General features: G+C 51.3%; 2 protein-coding genes across 2 annotated transcripts; one reads left to right on the top strand and one right to left on the bottom strand.

Moving 5' to 3' along the window:
* The first annotated feature begins 5,246 nt into the window (after positions 1–5,246).
* Positions 5,247–6,686, top strand: EVA1B (eva-1 homolog B). The gene is made up of 3 exons (XM_084243729.1): positions 5,247–5,300; positions 5,698–5,795; positions 6,092–6,686. Exons 2-3 carry the CDS (start codon positions 5,729–5,731, stop codon positions 6,526–6,528), a joined length of 504 nt encoding a protein of 167 aa, XP_084099855.1. The 5' UTR covers positions 5,247–5,300; positions 5,698–5,728; the 3' UTR covers positions 6,529–6,686.
* Positions 6,687–7,671: 985 nt separating this feature from the next.
* Positions 7,672–19,057, bottom strand: SH3D21 (SH3 domain containing 21; the record flags this gene model as incomplete). The annotated part of the gene is made up of 16 exons (XM_084242270.1): positions 7,672–7,743; positions 7,812–7,875; positions 7,965–8,923; positions 9,079–9,173; positions 9,299–9,351; positions 9,447–9,546; positions 16,901–16,943; positions 17,097–17,183; positions 17,312–17,412; positions 17,561–17,606; positions 17,692–17,747; positions 17,911–18,001; positions 18,243–18,361; positions 18,590–18,653; positions 18,741–18,898; positions 19,054–19,057. 16 exons carry the CDS (start codon positions 19,055–19,057, stop codon positions 7,672–7,674), a joined length of 2,112 nt encoding a protein of 703 aa, XP_084098396.1.
* Between the last annotated feature and the right edge of the window lie 2,304 nt (positions 19,058–21,361).

Here is a 21,361-nt window from a genome sequence, read left to right as displayed (position 1 = left end):
CCGGTGCAGCTTAGAAAGGGCTCCGCACCCGCCTTCCTCTCTCACTTTCGAACCACTCACTCCTCACTCACGGTCCCAGCCACGCAGGCCTACCTGCTGATCCTGTGGGAACCGAGCACTCCTCCACCTCAAGGCCTCAGCACTGTGTTTTGGCAGCAAGGTTCTCTATCGATTCAGGCAGATGGATAAAGTCCTGGAGCCCTCAGTGGCTTTTTCAGGGTTTAATGTTCTTTCTATGCCAACTGTTGTGGGGCAAGCCCGCAGGCTGGCTAGGCAGGCAGGCCTCCCAAACCTGGGCAAATCTTGACTCCTCTTTGGACTCTCTCTGGCTTTCTCTCGGGGTCTCCCCCTCTCACAGCCATCCCGCCATAGCTGTTCTCCTGTCTCTCAATGATGCCGTCCTATTCTCAGCCTCCAGGCTCAGGTGTGCACATCTGCGCATGCCCACGCCCATGCTCCAGGTGTCCACAATCACGCACACGTGCCCCACGCCTTCTACATTCAAGGCTACAGGTGATAGCCACAGAGGCCAGCAGGGTAAAAGCCTCACCATCTTCGTTTACCCTATCGATTGGCTGTTCTTTCTGGAAGGCTCTTCCACTAGCTATTTACAAGGCTCCCTCCCTCACTTTCCTCTGCTCAAAATGCCACCTCCTCAGAGAGGGTTTCCCTGGTGTTCTCTAACCCCTTATTCTGCTTTGTTTTTCTTCCTTATGCTGATCACAGCCTGACATCATATATCTGATGACTATCTCTCTCCCCTACTCCATATGTCCCTCATGAGAACAGTAATCTTTTTTCTGTGTCCATGTGGGGGTGGGAAGTTTAGGAGGGGGGCTGGTCATCACAATGCCTGCGGGGTGCTGCTGGCACTTGCAGGATGGGGAGCCAGCGGCTCCAGACAACCCCACAGGAAGGCAGACTCCACATCCTGTGCACAGAAATGGAAAACTTGTTTATAATTCCTAGAGCCAAGAATCTAACTCCATTTGACACATAAACACAAAGGATGTGGCAGTACATAAAATACACCGAGATTGTGGGGACGCGTCTGCTGTGTAAAGTAGAGGAAACCTATACTTTTGTTCAGAACTTCACTGAGAGTCCTCCACCCATCCAGACAGCGACACCATCACAGCCCAGAGTCAGCTGCACAGGCACCTGTCACCTCCTGCTGTTGCCTGCTTTACAAACGTGCCATTATCCTTTATTTCTTTTACATTATGAACTAGATACAGATATATTAATATAGATGGAGGTGGGCATTTTAGCCATAAATCTCATGTCGGGAACATCAGCGGGTACAACACAACAAGGTATCATAAGTGTGAAAAGACAGCTTTGGGCCCGACAGGTGGAGAGTGGTGACCCAGAGCTGCCTAGTGGTAGACTGGCTGGCAGTGTGGGCTCTGAAGTTCCACTTCCATCCGTGTGACCGCACATGCACGACTTAACCTCCCAAGCCTCCTTTTTTTTCTCTGTCAAGGGGGGATGGTGCTGCCGACCACACAGGCTTCCCTGGGGGTCTGAAAGTCGGGGTGTGCACAGTGAGCTGCAGAGTGCCAGTCGCCAGTCCATATCCATAACTATCATTCCTTTTGCAAATGTTCACTGTGCCCTTTTTCCAGCAGCTGTCCTGGGTGCTGAGAGGGCGCTCAGAGAACTGGGCAGGTCTCAGAAGGCCTGAGTGAGCTCCCTCCATCCAAAACCCAGACAGCTCTTGAGGTCCCAGGGGCGAGAGGCCCAGGTGTCAGGAAGAGAACAACCACGGCCAGCCTCCCCCTTGGCCACTGAGGAAGGGGGCAGAGTCTTGCTTGGGCTTTGCACTGGGCCCTGAATATGCCAGTCCCCCAAAGCCACTGCCAGGGGCTCTGGATGTCTCGGCTCCTCCACCCCTCCTTCAAGTCCTTTTTCCCTGTGTTTCATCCCTCTCTGTGCCTCCCAAAGTGATGAATCTCTAGTCTCACTGGCAGACAGTGCAGAAAGGAAGTCGACAGGTGGGTAGGTGGGATGCAAGCCAGGCAGGCAGGTGACAGATGTGCAGATTCCACCGCAGTCAGAAAGCAGGCAGCAGGGTAGGCCTGCGGGTCAGTGTCAGGGAGAGTCAGGCAGAAAAGCAGATAGGCAGGCGGCCAGGAAAGCCCGCAGGCAGTGGGGAAGATACAAAGCTTTGGGCACCTCTGCAGGACCTCTAGGCACAGCCCTCGGCTCCTTCCAGACTGCCACTCCTCTCCTGGCTTGGCCGCAGGCATTCCCCTCTCTGAAGGGCCTAGCAGTCACCTCCCCCCGCCACCCCCCACCCTGCTGCAGCTGGCCACCTGCTTCACCAGGGCTAGGCCATACCTGACCCACTCCACACATACCACATGGCAATCCAGACATTGCCTGGCACCCAAAGACCTCAAGGCATGTGCAGGAACAACACAAACATATCCAAAATCACATAGCCCCACATACAGAGAGGTATGTGTGGGACCTAACAGAGATACGTGTGTGTCCCACAAACTGAGGACAAGTCCCTCAACACAAGTCCCTGTGGTCAAATGAGCACAGTCATGGCACACAGCAGCATTCGCATGGATGGGAGCCTCTCAGATGGCAGTGCAGCCCCATGGGGACACGTCCCCATCAGTCAGTGCTAGGCTTCTCAGCCCGATGTAACAAGCTGATCGCGGCTTGTGCCGGCCAGGTCTCTCTCCTGACTGGTCTCTCCCGGCTGACTCCAGGAGACCTTCCACTGGGGAAGTGTCCAGGGCTCAGGCATCTGGCAGCTTCTCTTCCCTCCTTGCTCCCTAGGTGAACTCATCCATTGGCTGGTGGTGGGGAGATGTCAAGCCATCTTTTTTTTTTTTTTTTTTTTTAATTCTTTTTTTTTTAAGATTTTTTTTTTAAAGAGGCACGTATTTTATTTATTTATTTATTTGTTTGTTTGTTTGTTTTTGTTTATACAAGCACTGGGTACAGTCAGAAGCGCGGGAGGGTGAGAGAATTCACCAGAGCCAGAGCGGGGAGCAGAGCAGGCAGAAGGACCGAAGTACACTGCTGAGGGGAGCAGCAGGCGGCAGGAGAGGTCTGCGCGCCATGTGGGACCCTCCTCCGGTGGCCGGGGAGCAGCCGGGGATCGAACCGGCGTCGCAGAGGCCGCGGGCAGCTTCGCAACCCAGCGCTCAACCGCTGCGCCACCAGGGAGGCCCGATGTCAAGCCATCTTATGTGTTGTGGATTCTCAAATACGTCCCCAGCCCAGACTCCTAAGGGGTCTCTCTTCCTACCTGACATCTCAAATGGAACTAAGTAAAGTGAAATCTGGATTTCCCAAAACTTGCTCCCCACATAGCTTCCCTCGGATGTTCAGGCCAGACATGAAGATATCAAACAGTTGCCTACCTGCCTCTTTCCCTCACATCCACATCCCAGGCACCCTGTCCTGTCCGAATACCACCTGATCCAAACCTGTCTCATCCCCTCCACTAGGCCCACCTGTCCCAGCCCTGGGCCGTTGCTAGGCTGGATGGCCGCCAGCCTGCACATTGCTCTCCCTGCCCTGCTGTGGCTCATCTTAGCTGAGCACCCCACCCACCCACCCACCAGGGATCTTTCTGAAGTGCACCAGGAACCACAACCACAACTCTCTCCAGATTAAAAGTCTCCAAAAGCTCCTTACTTGCTTACAACAAACCCCAGCTCCTTCCTCCATTACTCTCCACAGGTGCCGGGGAGAAAGGTGTCTGCACCTACCTCAGGGCCTGTGCCCTTGCCTCTGTCCTGTCTAGACAGCCCCCCACCCCCAGATCCTGGCGTGCCTGCCCCCTCCTTGGAAGTCAGGTGTCACCTCAGATTTCCCCCTGAGAGTCTCCCCTGGTGTCCCCATTACTCTAGTCCATCACCCTCCACCCAAGATCATCTTTATCATGTACTGTCAGCGCCATGAGGGCAGAGATTTCTTTTCTTTGCCCTATTAACTGCTGAAGCCGCATGACTAGGAAGTACAGGCATCCGTGCTGGGCGTTTGTGACTAGCAAACAGCTCCATGGGCTTGGACACCTCCCCCCAGAATGCCCAAGCAGTGTGACATGAAAATACACACATTCAGACTCAGGCAGAAGTGTGAGTCCACACCTGCTCCCAAAACAGACAGACCAGCCGCAAGGACACCAGAGTCCCTTTTTCATCCCCTGGAGCATCCATCCTAGTTCTTTCCCCATCTAGATTTGCCCTCTCCATGAACCCAGTCTGAGGACTGGGAGTGGGGGGGTCTCCATCCTGGACAGAGGGGGGGGGTCACTGGCCCACAGGCCTCAGGCAGCGCCTTCAGCTATGTCTGCAATTTCCTCTCCCCCTTCCTTCCCTCCTCCTCTCTGAGGCTCCCGCCAAGAAGGCCTCCCCCTCACCCCAGCCCAGGAAGGGGGCCTCCTGCAAGGGGGGGTTGGGAGTCTGGTCAGGAAGAAGACCCCAGCCGCACACTCTGATCATGCTAGACACTGCCCAGGTGGAAATGCAAACCCGTTTGGGGCAGGTCTGGCCAGATGGGAAACTCATCAACTGCGTGGTGCAGGAGAGCCGGGTGCTGCAATGCTGGCCCGGCCCTGGCTGGAAACCAGAGTCCAACACTCATTAACCCTGCGCCACCAGGGTCCTGCCAGCTGGTCACACTCACCAGCGCCCGGCCAGGCCCGAGAGGGGACGCGAAGGGGGTGGGCCACGGAGGGGGGCCGTCTCCCCTGAGAGAGGAGGAAGAGCAGGGTACAGGCAAGTCCTTAGGGGCACAGCCGGGCGCTAGGATCAGCGCAGCGGGTTCAAATCCTGACCACTGTGGGAAAGTCGTTCGATCTCTGACTTACTTGCCAGGTGGGGATCATGGTGCCCCCACCCCCTTATAGGGCTGCTGGAAACGATCCCATGAAAGAATATGGCAAAGGGCTTAGGCTCTCGCCGGGCGCCGGGGCAGAGCTCGGCTCTCAGGGCAGCGGCGGCAGCGGCCTGGGGGCGGGTCCCCGCCGCCCGCCTCCCCCGCGGCTTCCTCTGGAGCCGCCGACGGCCCCCGGGCCGGCTCCCCTCCTCCGGGCCGCGCTCTCCCCTTCCTCTGCGGCCTTTTCCTCCCGCCCCGCCCCGCCCCGCCCCGCCCCGCCTCTTTCCTCGGAGGAAACTTTCCGCCGGCGGGTCCCTCGGCCCGTGTCCGGCCCGCGCCGCCGCGGCCTGGGATCGAGCCGGGCGGGTGGGGCGCGCCGGGACCGGACGGGCGGGAGCGTCCGGGCCCCGGGGGTGCGCGGCGGCCGGACTCGGGGGAGCGGGACGGCGACGGTGAGTGAGCTGGGGCCCCCGAGCCGCTGGGGCCCCGCGGGCGGGCGCGAGGGGAGAGGGAGGCGGCTTCCCCGGCCCGGAGCCCGCCCAGGGAGCCGCGAAGCGCTCGCGCCTCGCTCCTGCATCCCGCCCGAGGGCCGGCCACCCGGCCTCGCCGGGAATCCCACGGGGCGGGAAGGGGCGCCTCCTGCGCCCCCCTCCCCTGGCTTGGAAGGGCGGCTGTGCCCCTGGGAAAGTTCCCGAGACAGGCCAAGGTCTGCAACAAAGTTAGGAGCCTCTCTCTCCAGGGTGGAACCTGGGGTTGCTCTTCCAGGGAGAGAACTGCCCCAGGAGGCGGAGGTGGGGTCAGCGTCAGCCCCAGGCTGAGGACTAGGAGCTGTCCTAACTGACCTCTTAGAACGGGGGAGCCCCCCACACACTCCAGCAGCATGGATGCCCCCCGGAGAGACATGGAATTGCTCAGCAACAGCTTGGCGGCCTACGCGCACATCCGTGGTGAGGGTGGCCCCCCTGGCACGGATTCCTCACTCCCACTCAGGCCCCACCCCACCCCTGCCCACTCCACCCCTCTGCCCACCCTCCTGCCCTTGCCTTTATAACCTTCCTCCTCCAGCCAGTAACCTACTCCCAATTTCCTCCATCCCCAAGGTCCTTTATTGCCAGATGGTGGCTACCTAGTGTCCTTCAAATAGGAGCACTGTCCCTTGCCCCCAAACTTAGAACCTGGAGTCTTTTCAGAATGGAATGCCTCCCACCACCAGCACCCATAACTTCTGTCCTCTGACCCCCAGCTAACCCCGAGAGCTTTGGCCTCTACTTCGTGCTGGGCGTCTGCTTTGGCCTGCTGCTAACCCTGTGCCTACTAGTCATCACCATCTCCTGCGCGCCCCACCCAAGGCCCCGGGGTCCTGCCTCTCGAAGGGACCCCCGCAGCAGCACACTGGAGCCCGAGGATGACGATGAGGAGGAGGAGGAGGAGGACACGGTGACGCGGCTGGGCCCAGAAGACATGCTACAGAGCCCGGAGCTTTCCACCGAACCCGATGGGCCTCTCAGTGTCAACGTCTTCACTTCTGCGGAGGAGCTGGAGCGGGCACAGCGGCTAGAGGAGCGGGAACGGATCCTGCGGGAGATCTGGCGCACCGGGCAGCCTGATCTGCTGGGTACTGGCACCCTTGGGCCCAGCCCTTCTGCCACAGGAACCCTGGGCCGCATGCACTATTACTGACTGGCACCCACTCCCACTGCAAGACGCTGTGGGTACTGGACATGCACTTGAGCTCAGAGCTGCCCCAGGACCTTTCTACTGCTCCTGTGCACGGTGCTATAAAGGCCCCACTCCCGCGGCTTCCCCCCAGTGCTCTTGGGCTTGGATCCCCACCCCCTGGGAGGCACCCTTCATCCATTCCTGCCAGAAGGCCCTGGGGGGAGGGAAGGAAGCAAGGGCCCCATCCTCTCTCTGGGGGATCTTTAAGAGGTGAAGTGACCAATGAAAGCTATATTCATAGTGACTCAGTTTCCCTCTGTTACCTCTGCCCCTAAAGTCCTGTCATGCAGGGGATCCCTGGTCTGAGACCTCCCCCTACACTCCTTTACCAGGGTGACCACCTTCAGCCCCTCACCTGACTTCTCAGGACACAAGCTTGTGTTCACTTCACAGAGGGCAAAACACCCCCCCACACCCAAACTCTACCACCTCACCAGTCTCTCAGAGTACAGTACCACGTGCAGCCTTACAAATGCGTTCCTTTCTGTCAGCCGCCTGGGCAGGCACGCGTCACCCCTGTCCCTACAAATGCCCTGGGCTCAGGCCTCACGCAATTACACACCAGGCTGCAGGACCCTGACCTTGACGCGGAGGCACCATTAGTCCTAGTGTAATGGTGTGTGCGTCTGAACAGAGGTGCGTTGCTGTGAGTCCTGGGTGAAGAGAGGACAGAACTGGGAGGGGTCCCAGCGCCAGGCCCCTCCCCAGCGCACAGCTGGATTCCGGAATGAACCTCGGGTAAACTAGCCAGGGCCCCAGCGGCCAGTCATTGCTCCAGAGAGGCTGGCGTCCCAAGGAGACACTGCCTCCCTCTCCCACAAGCCCTGCCCCCCATCCGGTGGATAAAAATAGCAGTGCTCAGGCCTTGGGAACTGTAATGGGAGCCACATGTTGGCCAGATGTGCCGAGGAGGGGGGGTGACCGCCAGGAATGCGGAGAGCTGGGCGCCCCAGCCTGGCCCCGCCCCCACACGGACCAGGCAGGCGCTGCGCGCGTGCGTACACCACAGTTTACTTTAGTGTCCCGAAGTCGGCTTTCAAGAACATGGGTGGCCGCAGCCAGAGCTCCCATCAGGTCCCACAGTAGTCCCTCCCGGGCCTGCCCTCAGGGCGTCTGCGTCTGGGAGTGGATGGAGCCCTTGGTTCGGGCCTCCTGGCTCTTCTGCTTCAGTTGAACCTGGTCAGGAGAGGGTGTCAGGGAAGGGCCAGCTACCAGCCCCCACCCCAGACCTGCACCCCACCCACCTCCAGCCACTGGCGCTTCTCCCTCTCGCTCTTCAGCTCCTCCCAGATGTTGTTCAGCTTACTTCTGCAGACAAGACAAGGGGGTGGTAAGGCAGGACGACTTAACAGCCCCCACCTCTTTTCCAAACTCCCTTCCTTACCCTCCCCACTTACTCCAGCTGCACCCCCATCTGCTCCAGAGACATCTTTAAAGACTCCACCTCGGCCTTTAGCATTATTATTTCTTCTCTGTCACTTCTGCTGTCCGTGGGATTTGGGGGGACCAGGGAATGGAAGGGGTGAGCCTCTTGGGAGTCTGGAGTCAGTTTGATAGGTTGCAGATTCTTTTGAGTGGGGGTTATCTTTTGGGGGGACACCTCTTTTGGGGGAGCCCTCTCTTTGGGGGGCACCTCCAGTTGCAGGATCGCTTCATCCTTCCAAGGAGCCTCCTCCAGGAGGGTTTGGGCCGTCCCATGGGCAGGTATGCATTCACAATGGAGAGGGAGATTGTCCCTCTTACTCAGGGAGTGCTTCCTTATGGAAAGGAGGGGGTCCTCTGGTATGTGGACCTCCTCTTGAGGTTGAGTCTTATTGGCCACAAGAGACTTGACCTTCTCCAGGTCTTCCTCTGGAGTGAAGTGATGCAACCCAGTGTTGTCTTGGGTGGAGACCTTTTCAGGGAGCACCTGCTCTGGGGTCAAGACCTCTTCTAGGGTGAGGGCCTCATCCCCAAGAGGGGCCACCTTTGGGTCAAGGGCTTCATCTTTAGGTGGGATTTCTGGGGCAGGGTCCTCCTCCACAGAAAAGACCCTCTCTAGAGTGGGGGCCTGGGCCTCCGGAGTCAGGGTCACCTCTGGAGCAGGGACTTTGTTCTCCAGAGTTGGGACCTCTTCAGGAGTGACAGTCTCGTCCTCCAGAGTCTGGGTCTCCCCTGGGGTGGGGTTCTCTGGGGTGGGGGCTTTGTCCTCCAGAGTTGGGGTCTCCTCTGGGGTAGGAACCTGATCTGTTGTCAGGGTTTCTTCTCGAGTAGAGGTCTTTTCTGGTGGTGGAGTCTTCTTGGGGGTGGGGGTCTCATCCAGAGTGGGGTTTTTATTCACAGGATGGGCCTCTGAGAGGCTGCTCTGCTCTTCTTCCTGTGGTGATGGGGGAGATCTCAGCTGAGTACTGGGTGCTTGGACATTCGGAGTCCGGATCCTCCTTAGCCTGGGATCCACACCTTCACCCTTGCTGGGCAAACCAGACTCTTCCAGCAACCCCCTCTCCTGTTTTGAGTATTGGGGCCTCTCACCTGACTGGATGCAGGGCATTGCCTGGAAACCTGGGTTTTGAGTCGCTTTCTACCAGAGTGACCAGGACTCCCACTGAGGAAGCTGCCACTGGAGCCTAGGAGAGCAGAACCTCAGGGACCCAAGCCTGCTGGGTCTCTCCCCCATCTCTTTCCTTCCGCACAACCACCCTATCCCTATACCCCAGCCCTTACCCCACTGGAGTGAGGCAGCAAGACTTACCAGGGTTCCGGGAGGAGCGCTTCTGACCATCTCCACTGGGTGTCCCAGATGGCCTGGAACATGTCCCCATCAGACCCAGGGGTGGGAGGCAGGAAGCAGCATTTCCTCCATACCCTCTTCCTTCTCCCACCCTCACCCTGCTCCTTACTTGGCTTTGCTGGGCCCGGTGGGGACTGCGACCAGCTTCTTGGCTGTAGGGAGGGTTGTTTTGGGCACCATCTTTTTCAGTTTGGGTTCCTTTATAGGAGCTGGGAGAGAAAACAAGGGCATGGTATCCATTCACTCCTTATCTGTCCAGCAAGCAGCTGCTGGCCCTGTCCCGTGCTGTGCACAGGGGACTAGGGACAGAAGATGAATCACAGGAGACCACTCTGAGGCCGCATGGGCATATGGGAACTAGGAGACCTGAAGTGTCACCCTGAAGGTACACCTAGCACTTACCAGGCTTTATGTGGGAGATGGCTCCTTAGCCTGCTGGTTTTTATCTATACCTTTGTAAGTCCTGTCCCCTGTGCCCATGGCTGCTTCCTGTTTCAAACTTCATCTCCTTCCTGGATCCACAGCAATAACCTTCCCCTTCCAATCCACCTTCCCTTGACCCTCTGTCTTCTCTATCTCATCTACTCCCTTAGAGCTCTCACCTGTCTTATGGGTTGAATTATCAGTAAGCCAACAACTCCCGGATCTTCCTCTTCCCTAAACTCCAGACTCACCCCCGAGTGACCTCTCTCAATAGTTCCACATGGAGAGCTAATTGGCATCAACATACTTAACATACGCAAAACTCATTTCTTGCTTCCCATCCCCTGAACTCCTAAACCTACCCCTTTCCCAGTTTTCTCTGTGTCACCCATTCACCCCCTTGCTCAGATGTCAAAACGAGGAGTCATTCTTGACCCCCTTTTATTCCCCTAGGCTCCATTTCCAAAACATCAGTAAATGCTGTTTGTTCTACCTTCAAAACAAGTCCTGGATCCAACCCCTTGCCCCCATCTCCACCACAAAGCACTCTAGATCCCTCCCTGAACTCCTGCAAACAGCCCTCCCCTGGCTTTGGCTGCACTCACCCTGCCTATAGTGTGTTCTTCCCACAGCAGCCAGAGGGAGGTCCCGTTCTGGGGAAGCAGACAAAAAAAAAAAAAAAGAAGTAGGACATGTGCATGTTAGAGAGTTGTTAAGTGTTACTGAGGAAATACCAATATATGCATGGATTGTACAACTGGAAATGGGGTGTCAGAGAAAGCCACACTGAGCAGATGACAGCAAAGTGAATAGTCACACACAGTGACATTCACATCCATGGACACAACAAACTGTCACTAGCATCTGTACACATGCTGGCATTTAGTCACACACACATCATCACACACAGATACACAACCTGCAACAGCGTGTCCTAGTGGGCAAGAGGATGGAACACCAGGCGAGACACCAGACTATGAATTCTGCTGCATTACTCGCCAGTTGTGTAAGAACTTGGGTAGGTAACCTAACCTCTCTGGACCCCCAACATCCTCGTTGGTAAAATATGGAAAAAATATTACACATTTTGTAGGGCTGTTGGGAGGCTTGACTGACTATTAAGTCATGTGAGGTGCCCAGAAGGGTGTCTGGCATGGCACACACAAGCATACCTCATTACCCTGCTTCACAGGTTTTTGCAAATTGAAGGTTTGTGGAGACCTTGCATGGAGCAAGCCTATTTGAGCCATTTTTTCTAATGTTCTCACTTCATGTCCTCGTGTCACCTTTAATTGAGGTATGTACACTATGTGCTGTGATATAATGATTTGGCAGATTCAAGAGATTAAAATATAGTGGAAATAACTTTTATATGTATCAGAATCCCAAAAAAGTTGTGACCCATTTTAATGCAATATTCGCCTTACTGCAGCAGTCTAAAACCAAGCCACAATATCTCTGAGGTATGGCTGTAGTGAAACTACAGTAAACATTAGCTTTGACTTAATGTTTCTTGTCATATGGTTAATTAGGTGCTCTGTAGGACCCTCCCCCTAGAGAGTAATTCTATCCTGTTCAGGGTACAATTCTGAGGCACTGTAAGGGAGGTCCACAAAAAAAGGGGGCTAGGAAAGTGGTGAGAAGCACCTCTGTGTGCATGTTCAGCCTGGGGCCTATGACAAAGAACAGGCGTCCTAGCTTCAGTTCCCTCAGCTCACCCTAGGCAGAGAGAGGAAAAAATGTGGTACGTTCACACAGTGAACTACTACTGGGCAACAAGAAGGAGTGAAGTACAACATATACTATAAAGTGATGAAGGGCCTCCCTGGTGGTGCAAGGGATTAAGCACAGCACTGTGAAGCTGTCCGCAGCTTCTGCAGCATGAGTTCAATCCCCAGCTGGCCAAGGAGCTACCCACATGGCACAGCAGACCTCTCCTGTCTCGCCCACTGCTCCCCTCAGCAGTGTATTTCACTCAGTCTGCCTGTTCTGTTCCCCGCTCTGTCTCTGGTGAATCCTCTCACCACTCCACACCTCTGGCCTGTACCCCAGTTCTTATATGCATAAATGAATAAATCTTTAAAAAAAATAAAGTGATGAACCTTGAAAACATGTAAGATGAAAGAAGCCCATTACAGAAGATCATATATGATAGCATGTATATGAAATGAGGGCAAATCTCTCAAGAGAAAGTAGACTAATGGGTTGTCAAAGAGTGTGAGGGGAGAATGGAGAGACTGGTGGAGTAAAGGCTATACAGGATGCAGAGTTTCTTTCTGGGGTGATTAAAATGTTCTAAAATCAACTGTGGTGATGTTGCAGAGCTCTATGAATACACTAAACACCACTGAATTCACATGAGAACTTTACGGTATGTGAATTACATCTCAAAATACTGTCTCAAGTGAAAAAGGGATGCGGAACAGCTTTGGCCCACAGACTCTAATTAATTCCTGGTCTAAATACTCAAAGAGGCAGAGATTGTCAAAATAAGAAAAGCAAGATCTAACAATATACTGTGTACAATAGACAGACACAAATACGTTGACGGTAAAAGGCTCGAAAAAGATACCACACAAATGGTAAGCATAAGTGTATGATTATAATATCAGATAAAACAAAATTGAAGACAAGAAAAATTACTAGATACAAACAGGGAGAGATCATAATGATAAACAGATAACTACACCAGGAAGAGATAATTATAAATGTGTATGTGTCTCACAAGAAAGTCTCAAAATATATGAAGCAAACACTGATCGAACTGAAAGAAGAAATAACAAGATTTTGTTAAAGAGGAAGGTTAAGACTATGAATTTAGATATGTAATGTTAGCTATACAAGAGAAATTTCAAAGGTAACCACTAAAATAATAAAAATAAAGTGTACAAATTTAATAAATCAATGAAAATTTTAAATAAGATAAAGATAAGAACCATTTAAAAATGTTGTAAAGCAATTATGGCTCATATAGTCTAAACTCACCAATTTATCACCAAAGACTGACAGACTAGAGTAAAAAAACAAAGGTAATTTTTAGAGGTTTTTGCAAACAATGTACATATAGTTAACACTACTGTACTGTATACTTTAAAATGGTTAACACTGTAGATTTTGTTTTTCCTCAATTGAAAAAACACAAAGATATGATAGAAAAGGTTTTTTTAAAAATCTTTGAATATATATTTTTTAAATTTTAATTTTCTTTTTTTAAAGATTTATTTATTTATTTATTTATTTATTCATACAAGCACTGGGTACAGTCAGAAGCGCAGGAGGGTGAGAGAATTCACCAGAGCCAGAGTGGGGAACAGAACAGGCAGACTGACGAAGTACACTGCTGAGGGGAGCAGTGGGTGGCAGGAGAGGTCTGCGTGCCATGTGGGACCCTCGCCCGGCAGCCGGGGATAGAACCGGTGCTGCAGAGGCTGCAGGCAGCTTTGCAACCCAGCGCTCAACTGCTGCCCCACCGGGGAGGCCCCTCTTTGAATATATTAACAACTCTGGTGACACTGAACAAGAATAGAGGGAAGAAAAACACTATTCCAAAAAAAGTCTACAACTACAGATAACAGATAAGACTAAAAAATTAGAATATTACAAACAGCTTACACAATTAAAAAACATCAGCTAAATGGATACTGTTAAAAATATAACTAAAAATGATTCAAGAATTTTAGCCTGGGGCCTCCCCAGTGGCACAGGAGTTAGTCTCAGCACTATCAAGCTATCGCCAGCCACTGTGGCCTGAGTTTGATCACCCAGCCAGGCAGCTGACCCACATGACTCAGCAGACCTTTCTTGTCTCACCTGCTGCTCCCCTAAGTAATGTGTTTCAGTGGCTCCACCTGTTCTGCTCCCCACTCTGTCTCTGGTGAACTTTCCCACCCCTCACCTCTGACCTACATCCCTAATTCTTGTATGCATAAATAAATAAAAATAAATCTTTCAAAAATAATAATTTCAGCCTGATTTTTGGCCAGACACTGTTATCCCAGGGACTGGGCAAAAGACAAAATACTGTCTTGTCAGGATACAAGATTTCTTCCCCTCTGAGCTACAAGATGAAATCATTTGAAGAGCAGCTGTATAAGTCTTGACGGATGTAATCAAATTAAGATAAGATCATACTGGATGAGGGTAGGTCTTAATCCAAGGACTGGTGTCCTTATCAGAACAGGGAAATTTGGACATGGACACACAGGGCTGAAGACCATGTGAAGAAATAGGCAGAGAATGAAGTGATGCATCTACAAGTCAAGGCTATGTAGGGATAATTGCTTCTCTGGGATATAACCCTAAGAGTAACACTACCTAGACTGTAGGTTATATGGATATTCCGCTTTTATGAATTGCCAGCAGATACTGGAAGCAAAGAAGCAACTACCAAAAGCTAAGAAATTGGTTTCCAAAGTGATTATCCTCAATACTTGGTATTATCAGATTTCATCATTTTTGTGAATCTAGCATCTCAGTGTGGACTTAATTTGCATTTTCCTAGTTAGTAAGAATTTGTTGATTTATATATATATATATATAATACCTACCTTTTGTCTTATACATATTATAAATATTTTCTCAATTTGTGGCTTGTCTTTTTTTTTAATCAACAGGAGTTCTGAATTTTACTGCAAACATGTTAATCTTTAAGGGTTAGGTTTTTTCCTTATTTAAGAAATCCTTCCCACCCCAAGCTATCATTTGTAGATGTTTTTTCATTTACATATTTTTAAAGACCTTTATTAAAGTGTTGTTTTCATTTTTTAAGTGCTTTTACCTATTTTATTTATTTTTATATACATCTTGGGAGTTTCCTCACATCAGTAGTTTTTATCTCTACTGAATTCTTTTTATTTGTTTGTTTTCATAGAACTGGGGTATAGGCCAGAGGTGTGGGGGGAGGTGAGAGGATTCATGAGAAACAGAGTGGGGAGCAGAACAGGCAGATCTACTGAAATATACTGCTGGGGGAGCAGCGGGTGAGACAGGAGAGGTCTGCTGAGCCATTTGAGTAGTGGCCAGGGACAGAACTTGTGCTGCAGTGGCTGCGGATAGCTTCATAGTGCTGAGACTTAACCCCTCGCACCACCAGGGAGGCCCCTAGATTTTCATTTTCTGTGAAAACAGTTATGTTGTTTGTGAGTAATGACAATTTTGTGCTATCTTCTCCACTCCTTATATCTTTTAATTATTTTATTGCCTTATGGTGGCTAGGACCAAAACAATATTGAAGTAGTGATATTGAACATTATCAACATATCCCTGATTTTAAACAGAATGCTTCTAACTTTTCCCACTTAGCAATGATATTTGCTTAGATCTTTTGTAGATACCTTTTTGTCAGGCTTAGGAAGGTCTTTTCTATTTCTAGTTAACTTAGAATTATTATCAAGAGTGGGTGTTGAATTTTCTCTATTTATATGAATCTTTTGGAATGACTAAAAGCGTTTTTCTTTCAATCAGTCAATATGATGAATGATATTTGTAGAATATTTTAATATTAAGCCAGTCTTGCATTCCTTGGATAAGTTCAGATTGGTAGGGTTTATCATCTTTTCATATGCTTTGGAACACTTTCCCAATTTTTCTTTTCCTATGATTTTTTTTTAAAGATTTATTTATTTATGCATATAAGAATGGGGGTACAGGCCAGAGGTGCGAGGGGTGAGAGGATTCTCAAGACACAGAGGGGAACAGAACAGGCAGACTGACTGAAATACACTGCTGAGGGTAGCAGCAGGTGAGTCAGGAGAGGTTGCTCCTCCCTGGCCAGGGATCTAACTTGTGCTGCAGTGACTACAGTAAGCTTCATAGATTGCGTCTTAACCTCTTGTGCCACCATGGAGGCCCCTTTTCCTATGATTTTTGTACTTACTTTTACTGTTCTCATCTGGTTATCTATGTCATACAGGTCCCATGAATGAATTATCTGGTAGAACTTACATAAGATGGGAATCATTTTTCCTTGAGAATTAGTAAAACTTTGTAAATTCACCTGGCTTTGTTTTTTTTCCTATTATGGGAAGATTTTAAACTACTTTAATTTATTTTATAGTTATAGACAAGTATGGCTAAAGTTCTATGTTTTTCTTTCTTTTTTGGGGAGAGTGCTTTAAAAAACAACAGATATTTAAACTCTCACAGTTCTAGTTAAGAAATGTACCTCTTCTTAGCTTCTTGTAGCTGCTGGCAATCTCATAAAAGTTGAATATCCACATAACTTATAATCTAGTAGTGCTACTCCTAGCGTTATATCCCAGAGAAGCAGTTATCCCTACATACTAGAAGACAGGCATATAAATGTTCATGGAGCACTATTTGTAATAGTAAAAACCAGAAAAAGTGAAAATGTTCAATATCAGGAAGCCAGATACACAAACTTTGGTAAATTCCCTTTGAGGAATATTATATAGCAGAGAAAAATAAATTAACCCCATTTACACACAACATGGATGAATCTTAGAAATAATGCTGACTGGAAACAGTAAGTCCCAGAAGATTGTAAACATGGTATCACTTTTCCAAAGCTCAAAAAAAAGGAAAAATAAATTAAGTCGTATACAACTATATAATAAAGTATACAAGTAAACTCTAACGCTCAAAGGAATTATAAACACCAAATCTGGGATAGTGATCACCTTTGGTGTAAAGGAAGTAGCAGAATGAGAAAGAGGAGCAACAATGTTCTAATTCTTGGGTTTGGATGCTAGACCATGGGTGTGTATAAGTGTTCATTATTAAGTTTTAAATATATATGTGACATATACTTTGGCACATGTGAAATATTACATTAAAAATAAAAAGATACACATCCCCACAGATAATTATCCACTGACATAAGATAAGTGAACACACACACAGATGGGTCTCACAGACCCATCTCACAAAATGAAATAAATCTCAATGCATTGACAGCTACATTTTCAAGACACACAGAAACATAACTATATTAACACATAAACTGACAAATTCCCACTTACAGAAATACATTCCTACCAGGTCATTAATCTATAGGGAGTGGCTCCTAAGTGGTATACTGGACCATTAGGGAGCTGCAGCTGTTTATAGACAGCTGGAATATTGGGTCTTCCAGAGAGGATTCCCCTCCCCTGAATGAGTCCAGGCTTCCCAGGGGCCTACCAGATTTCCGAGATGCCACTTTCCGAGGGGCCAGCTTCTTGAGCTGTGCAGAAAAGAAGTATCAGAATCTGAAGAGGAGCACCCACATTTCTAGGTCTACCTTCATTTTGGCAGAACCTTCCAATTCTGAGTACATGTCCCCCAACTTAGTCCAGAGTAGCCCACCCTTGGGCCACCTGAATGACTCTGTACTCACTGGGGGTGGTGGAAGCACAAAGTTGTCTGGGAAAACTCCTCTTCTGCCTTGAGACTCACCTTCCCACCAGCCCTCATCCTCTGTGATCTGTGAGAGAAGGATGTGGTGTACAGGTGAGTCAGGTCCCTAAGTTTCTTCCTTTCTGGGGTCCACCCCTTCTCACCATAACCTTCCCTGCCCTTCACTGCACCCACCCCTGCCCTGTGCCCTCACACCTTCCTCAGGACTTTCACCACATCTCCTTTCCGTAGTGCCAACTCGTCCGGGGCCTCGGGCTGGTAGTCGAACAGGACCCTGCAGGTCTCAGGGTGGGAGACTAAGGGAAGATGAGTCAAATCACCGTGTCCAAATCACAGAGCAGCTCCTTCCTCCATAAACCTATAGGTGCACCCTCCCCTCCAGCCCCCAAGTCAGAGTGGCTTGGGGGAAGGAATTCCCAGGGACCCTTTGAGCTGGGTGCTCACCTGTGCGAAGATAGTCTGGAGGGCTGTCATAGGTCAGGCTGCTCAGCTAGTGGGGGCAGGGGAAACAAAAACAAGCTGAGCTTCCCACTGCCCTGTGAAGAACTCACCTCGGCCCACTCCACCCAGATTACCTTGGGAGGTCGCTGGGGGTCAGGGCTGACTGAAGGCATGTCTGGATTGTCAAGGCCTGGTGGGGGACAGTGAGATTAGAAAGTTGGTCTTAATTTGCATCTTGGATCATGGGAGAGGTCAAAGGGGTTGCAGGACAGGTATGGATCACAGGCTCAGGTCACTGGAGATTGCAGAGTCTGGTCACAGGGGTTCACGGGGTCACAGGGTCCAGGTCTCACTTGGGGGCCCACTGTCCAGCAACTCCACAAAGTTGGATGGGAAGGCTCCCAGCTGCCCGTTCTTCTTCCCCAGCCACCAGCCGTCCTCAATCTGGGGAAGGGGGTAGGACGGAGGAGCTTCTGGTTCTGCCCCAAGGGTCTGTCTAGAAATCTTACATCCATGGTTCTGTCCTATTTTGCCCCATGAGCCCCTCCCTTGCTCTTCCACTTTCCCATCTCTGTCCTCCCCACCCCCCATCCCGCCAATCCAATGGCCCACACCCTCACTACATCCACCCCCTCCCATGCTCCCTCATCTCCCCTAAAACCCTCTCAGCAGCTCATCCCCTCACCTCCTTTATCACTTCTACAATCTCCCCAGCTTGCAGCTTCAGCTCGTCCTCCTGCTCCGGGTTGTAGTTGAAATTCACTTTGCACCATCTTTGGGGGCCCCGCGATTTAGCAAGGTGACCTAAGGAGGGACGAGTCAGGCAGCTTGAACCCGGTGCCCGGGGAGGGGGCGAGTCAAGAGCGCCCATCGCAGTACCTACAGGCCCCGCCTCCGGGGCGGAGCATTGTACTCGAGCACCAATCAAAGGCCGCAGAGGGCTCACGGCCCCGCCCAGAGCCGCGCCCGTCACTGCGTGCGCCGGCCCAGGTCCCTCCGGCTCTGCGCGCCCGCCCGCCCCCCGGCGCTCACCTTGGCGGCGCGCACAGCGCGGTCTCCGGGGCTCCCCAGCACCGCGCAGGCTCTCGGGGATCTCCTGGGAATGAGGGCATGGGTGGGTGGGGCTCTCAGCCCGGCAAGGCGCCCGCTGAGACCCCCAGCCCGACCTCCGGCCCGGCCTCACCTGCACCAGGCGCTCCGGGAAGAGGCCACAGTGGCCCCCCAGCTCTCCGCGCAGCCAGCCCCGCGCGGGCCCCTCGCACACCTGCCGGACCACATCCCCGGGCGCCAGACTCAGCTCGCCCTCCTTCTGCGCACGGTATCCGGACAAGACCAGCACCTCTGCGGACGGAGGACAGGGCGGAGGCGCGGCTCAGAAGGGCACAAGTAGTCCCGGGCTCCGTGTAGAGGCAGCGGGAGGGGGGTGGTGATGTAGGCTTTTGCTGCCGTTTTATCACGGTTTCCCAAAGGGGCCACCCCAGACCTTCTGGACATACCCATGGCTTCCGGGGCGGCCGAGTCCGGCTGGCAGGACAGTGCCGTCCCGCTGGCTGCGGAGTAGTACTGGGCTGGGGTGGGGTGGGACGAGATGTGAGATTACGAAGCGAAGGAGGCGGAGACAGGAGCCGATAGGTCAGGCTCCAGGCGCCGGCAGTGGGTGTTGGAGGGGGCGGCCCGGCTCAGCAGGTTTGGCCCTCCACCCGGGGGTGAAGATGACTCCAGGGTCTCGGGCCAGTGTTGGGGTCACAGCTCCCACGTGCTTTTCCCCTGTCTAGTCAATAAAGGTCCAGTCTTAGCTCTGAGGCTCCCACCCACCAACGGCACTAGCCTTCCTTGGCCTACCCGCCGGGAAGCTTTTAGCTGCAGGCTAAGAGGTGGGGAGAGGCACATACCAGATACCAGGGCGGGTGGGGGGGGAGGGCGGGGAGGCACCAGCAGGCACCAACCGCTCTAAGGCGGGGGCCGTGGGTGAAGGGTGTGGTTGCGCACACAAAGGCACTCCAAACTTCTTTCCCTGGGAGGTGTATCCCTCGCTGGGCTAATACCAACTACCGATTAAAGAGAAAGAACCCAAGGACCCCTAGGCCCCTTCTTCGAGCCACAAGGACGTACCCTGGCTTCCGAAAACACCTCTGGGATTCTTGGGGTAAGGCAGAAAGTTTAGGACTTTATAAGGTTCCTCCTGGTCACAGACAAGCCCAGAGCTGGCAAGGACTGAAGGCTGGGGTCCTCCTAGAGCCAGTCTCAAGTGGGCCTAGTTAAATGCAATCTTCTTGTTGGGTCAACTCCAAAGGCTGAGCCTGTTAACCACACACTTTGACCCCTGCCCCCACCACTTTGGAAGCCAAAGTCCCTGGTTATGACACCACAATGAATAAATTTGGTCTTCCTGGGGTGTCCAAGGTACAGGATAAAGCAAAATCACAAGGGTGGGAATGAGGAGTTACTAGCTGGCAGAGGGATGGCTGAGGCTCCTCCCAGGTTAACAACTGTGTGGGGCTGAGTAACAGTCTGGGCCAGGCCCCCACTGACGTTTTTTCTTTCAAGTTCCCTGGAGATACCCACCCACACATGCATACACACACTCGGGATGACAATGACCAGAGCTCATTTACATCTGCCACTTCATTTATTTTTTTATTTGCAGGAGGAGTTGAAACAAATTTTAATGGTGTTTTCATTTTTTCCCCCTAAACATGAATCATTCAAGTAAAACCAACTTAACTATAGAAATGTAGCAAAGTAAGGGAGAGTAGCACAACAACCCAAGAGGCAAAGGCTGGGGGGGGGGGGGCGCGGAGAGGGAGCCAAAGTGGATGCAGTCCGCATATAACATATGCATAAATGCCTTATGATTCACCTGCTCAGGACCGCCTCCCCAGAAGGCAAGCACAAGGACCCATTTTAAGAGGATGTTTTTCCCCCAAACATCTGAGAATGTTTCAACTTAAAGCTTAAGGTTAAAAAAGGTAAAAAGAAAACAAAACCAAAAATAAACCAAAAAAGCCACCCAGCCATAACCACCTTCCTTAATCGATCATAGGAGTTTCATTTTATAAAAAGATTAATAAAAAATATTGAAAAAATTATTTTCTCATCTTATATTTGTAAAGATAATAGAATTCAGAAGTTTCTTAGAAAACAGACCAGAAACTGCCATCCAGTTTCCACCCCTGTTGAGCTCAGGATCAGCAGGACTAGAAAGTTTGGGATACTGGAGTTGCTGGTGGAGAATGGGAAGCCCAGCCCAGAAGAAATCAGAAATACTGAGGGGGGGGGGGTGTACACATGGGGTGTGATTAGGAGCAACACCACGTGTGACAAGACACATGGCTGTGCAGAAAAGGGGAACACAGGTGGTCAGAAAGGCCCTGAACTCCTCGACATACAAAACCGATTTTTACAAAGATCCAAGCAGTTTGGTCCCAAACTGAGGTGAACACGTCAATATTTATTCACATGCTTTTTAAGAATCAAAGTTGTTCAAATTAAATCTTTCTGCTAATGTTACTACATATGCCTAAGAAAAGGATAAAAGGGGCTTTTAAAATCAGGAAAAAGGAGACTGAAAATCATCAAATTATTCCTCGTAGCTCCAAATGAAATGAAATTTAAGAACAAAAACTGTTGGTTTCTAATAGGGAACAAACCAAAACCCAAATATTGCTCTCCCCTCCCTACCCAGCCCCCACCCCACACAACCAACAACAAACGAGAAACAGCGAGAGCCCAATGTATTGTATTCTGCTCAAGAGCTGGGTCTGACCACTGCCAGCCACCCCTATCCACTGGGACACAGCGCCA

This window comes from Talpa europaea (assembly GCF_964194135.1).
Source record: "Talpa europaea genome assembly, chromosome: 9".
Classification (NCBI taxonomy): Eukaryota; Metazoa; Chordata; class Mammalia; order Eulipotyphla; family Talpidae; genus Talpa; species Talpa europaea.
The sequence above is the reverse complement of the archived record's forward strand: the minus strand, read 5'-3'. Positions and strand labels throughout refer to the sequence as shown.

Coding starts and splice junctions, on each gene's coding strand:
- EVA1B (XM_084243729.1), top strand. CDS start 5,729: ATGGATGCCCCCCGGAGAGACATGGAATTGCTCAGCAACAGCTTGGCG. Junction 5,796..6,091: donor GGCCTACGCGCACATCCGTG/GTGAGGGTGGCC, acceptor TCTGACCCCCAG/CTAACCCCGAGAGCTTTGGC.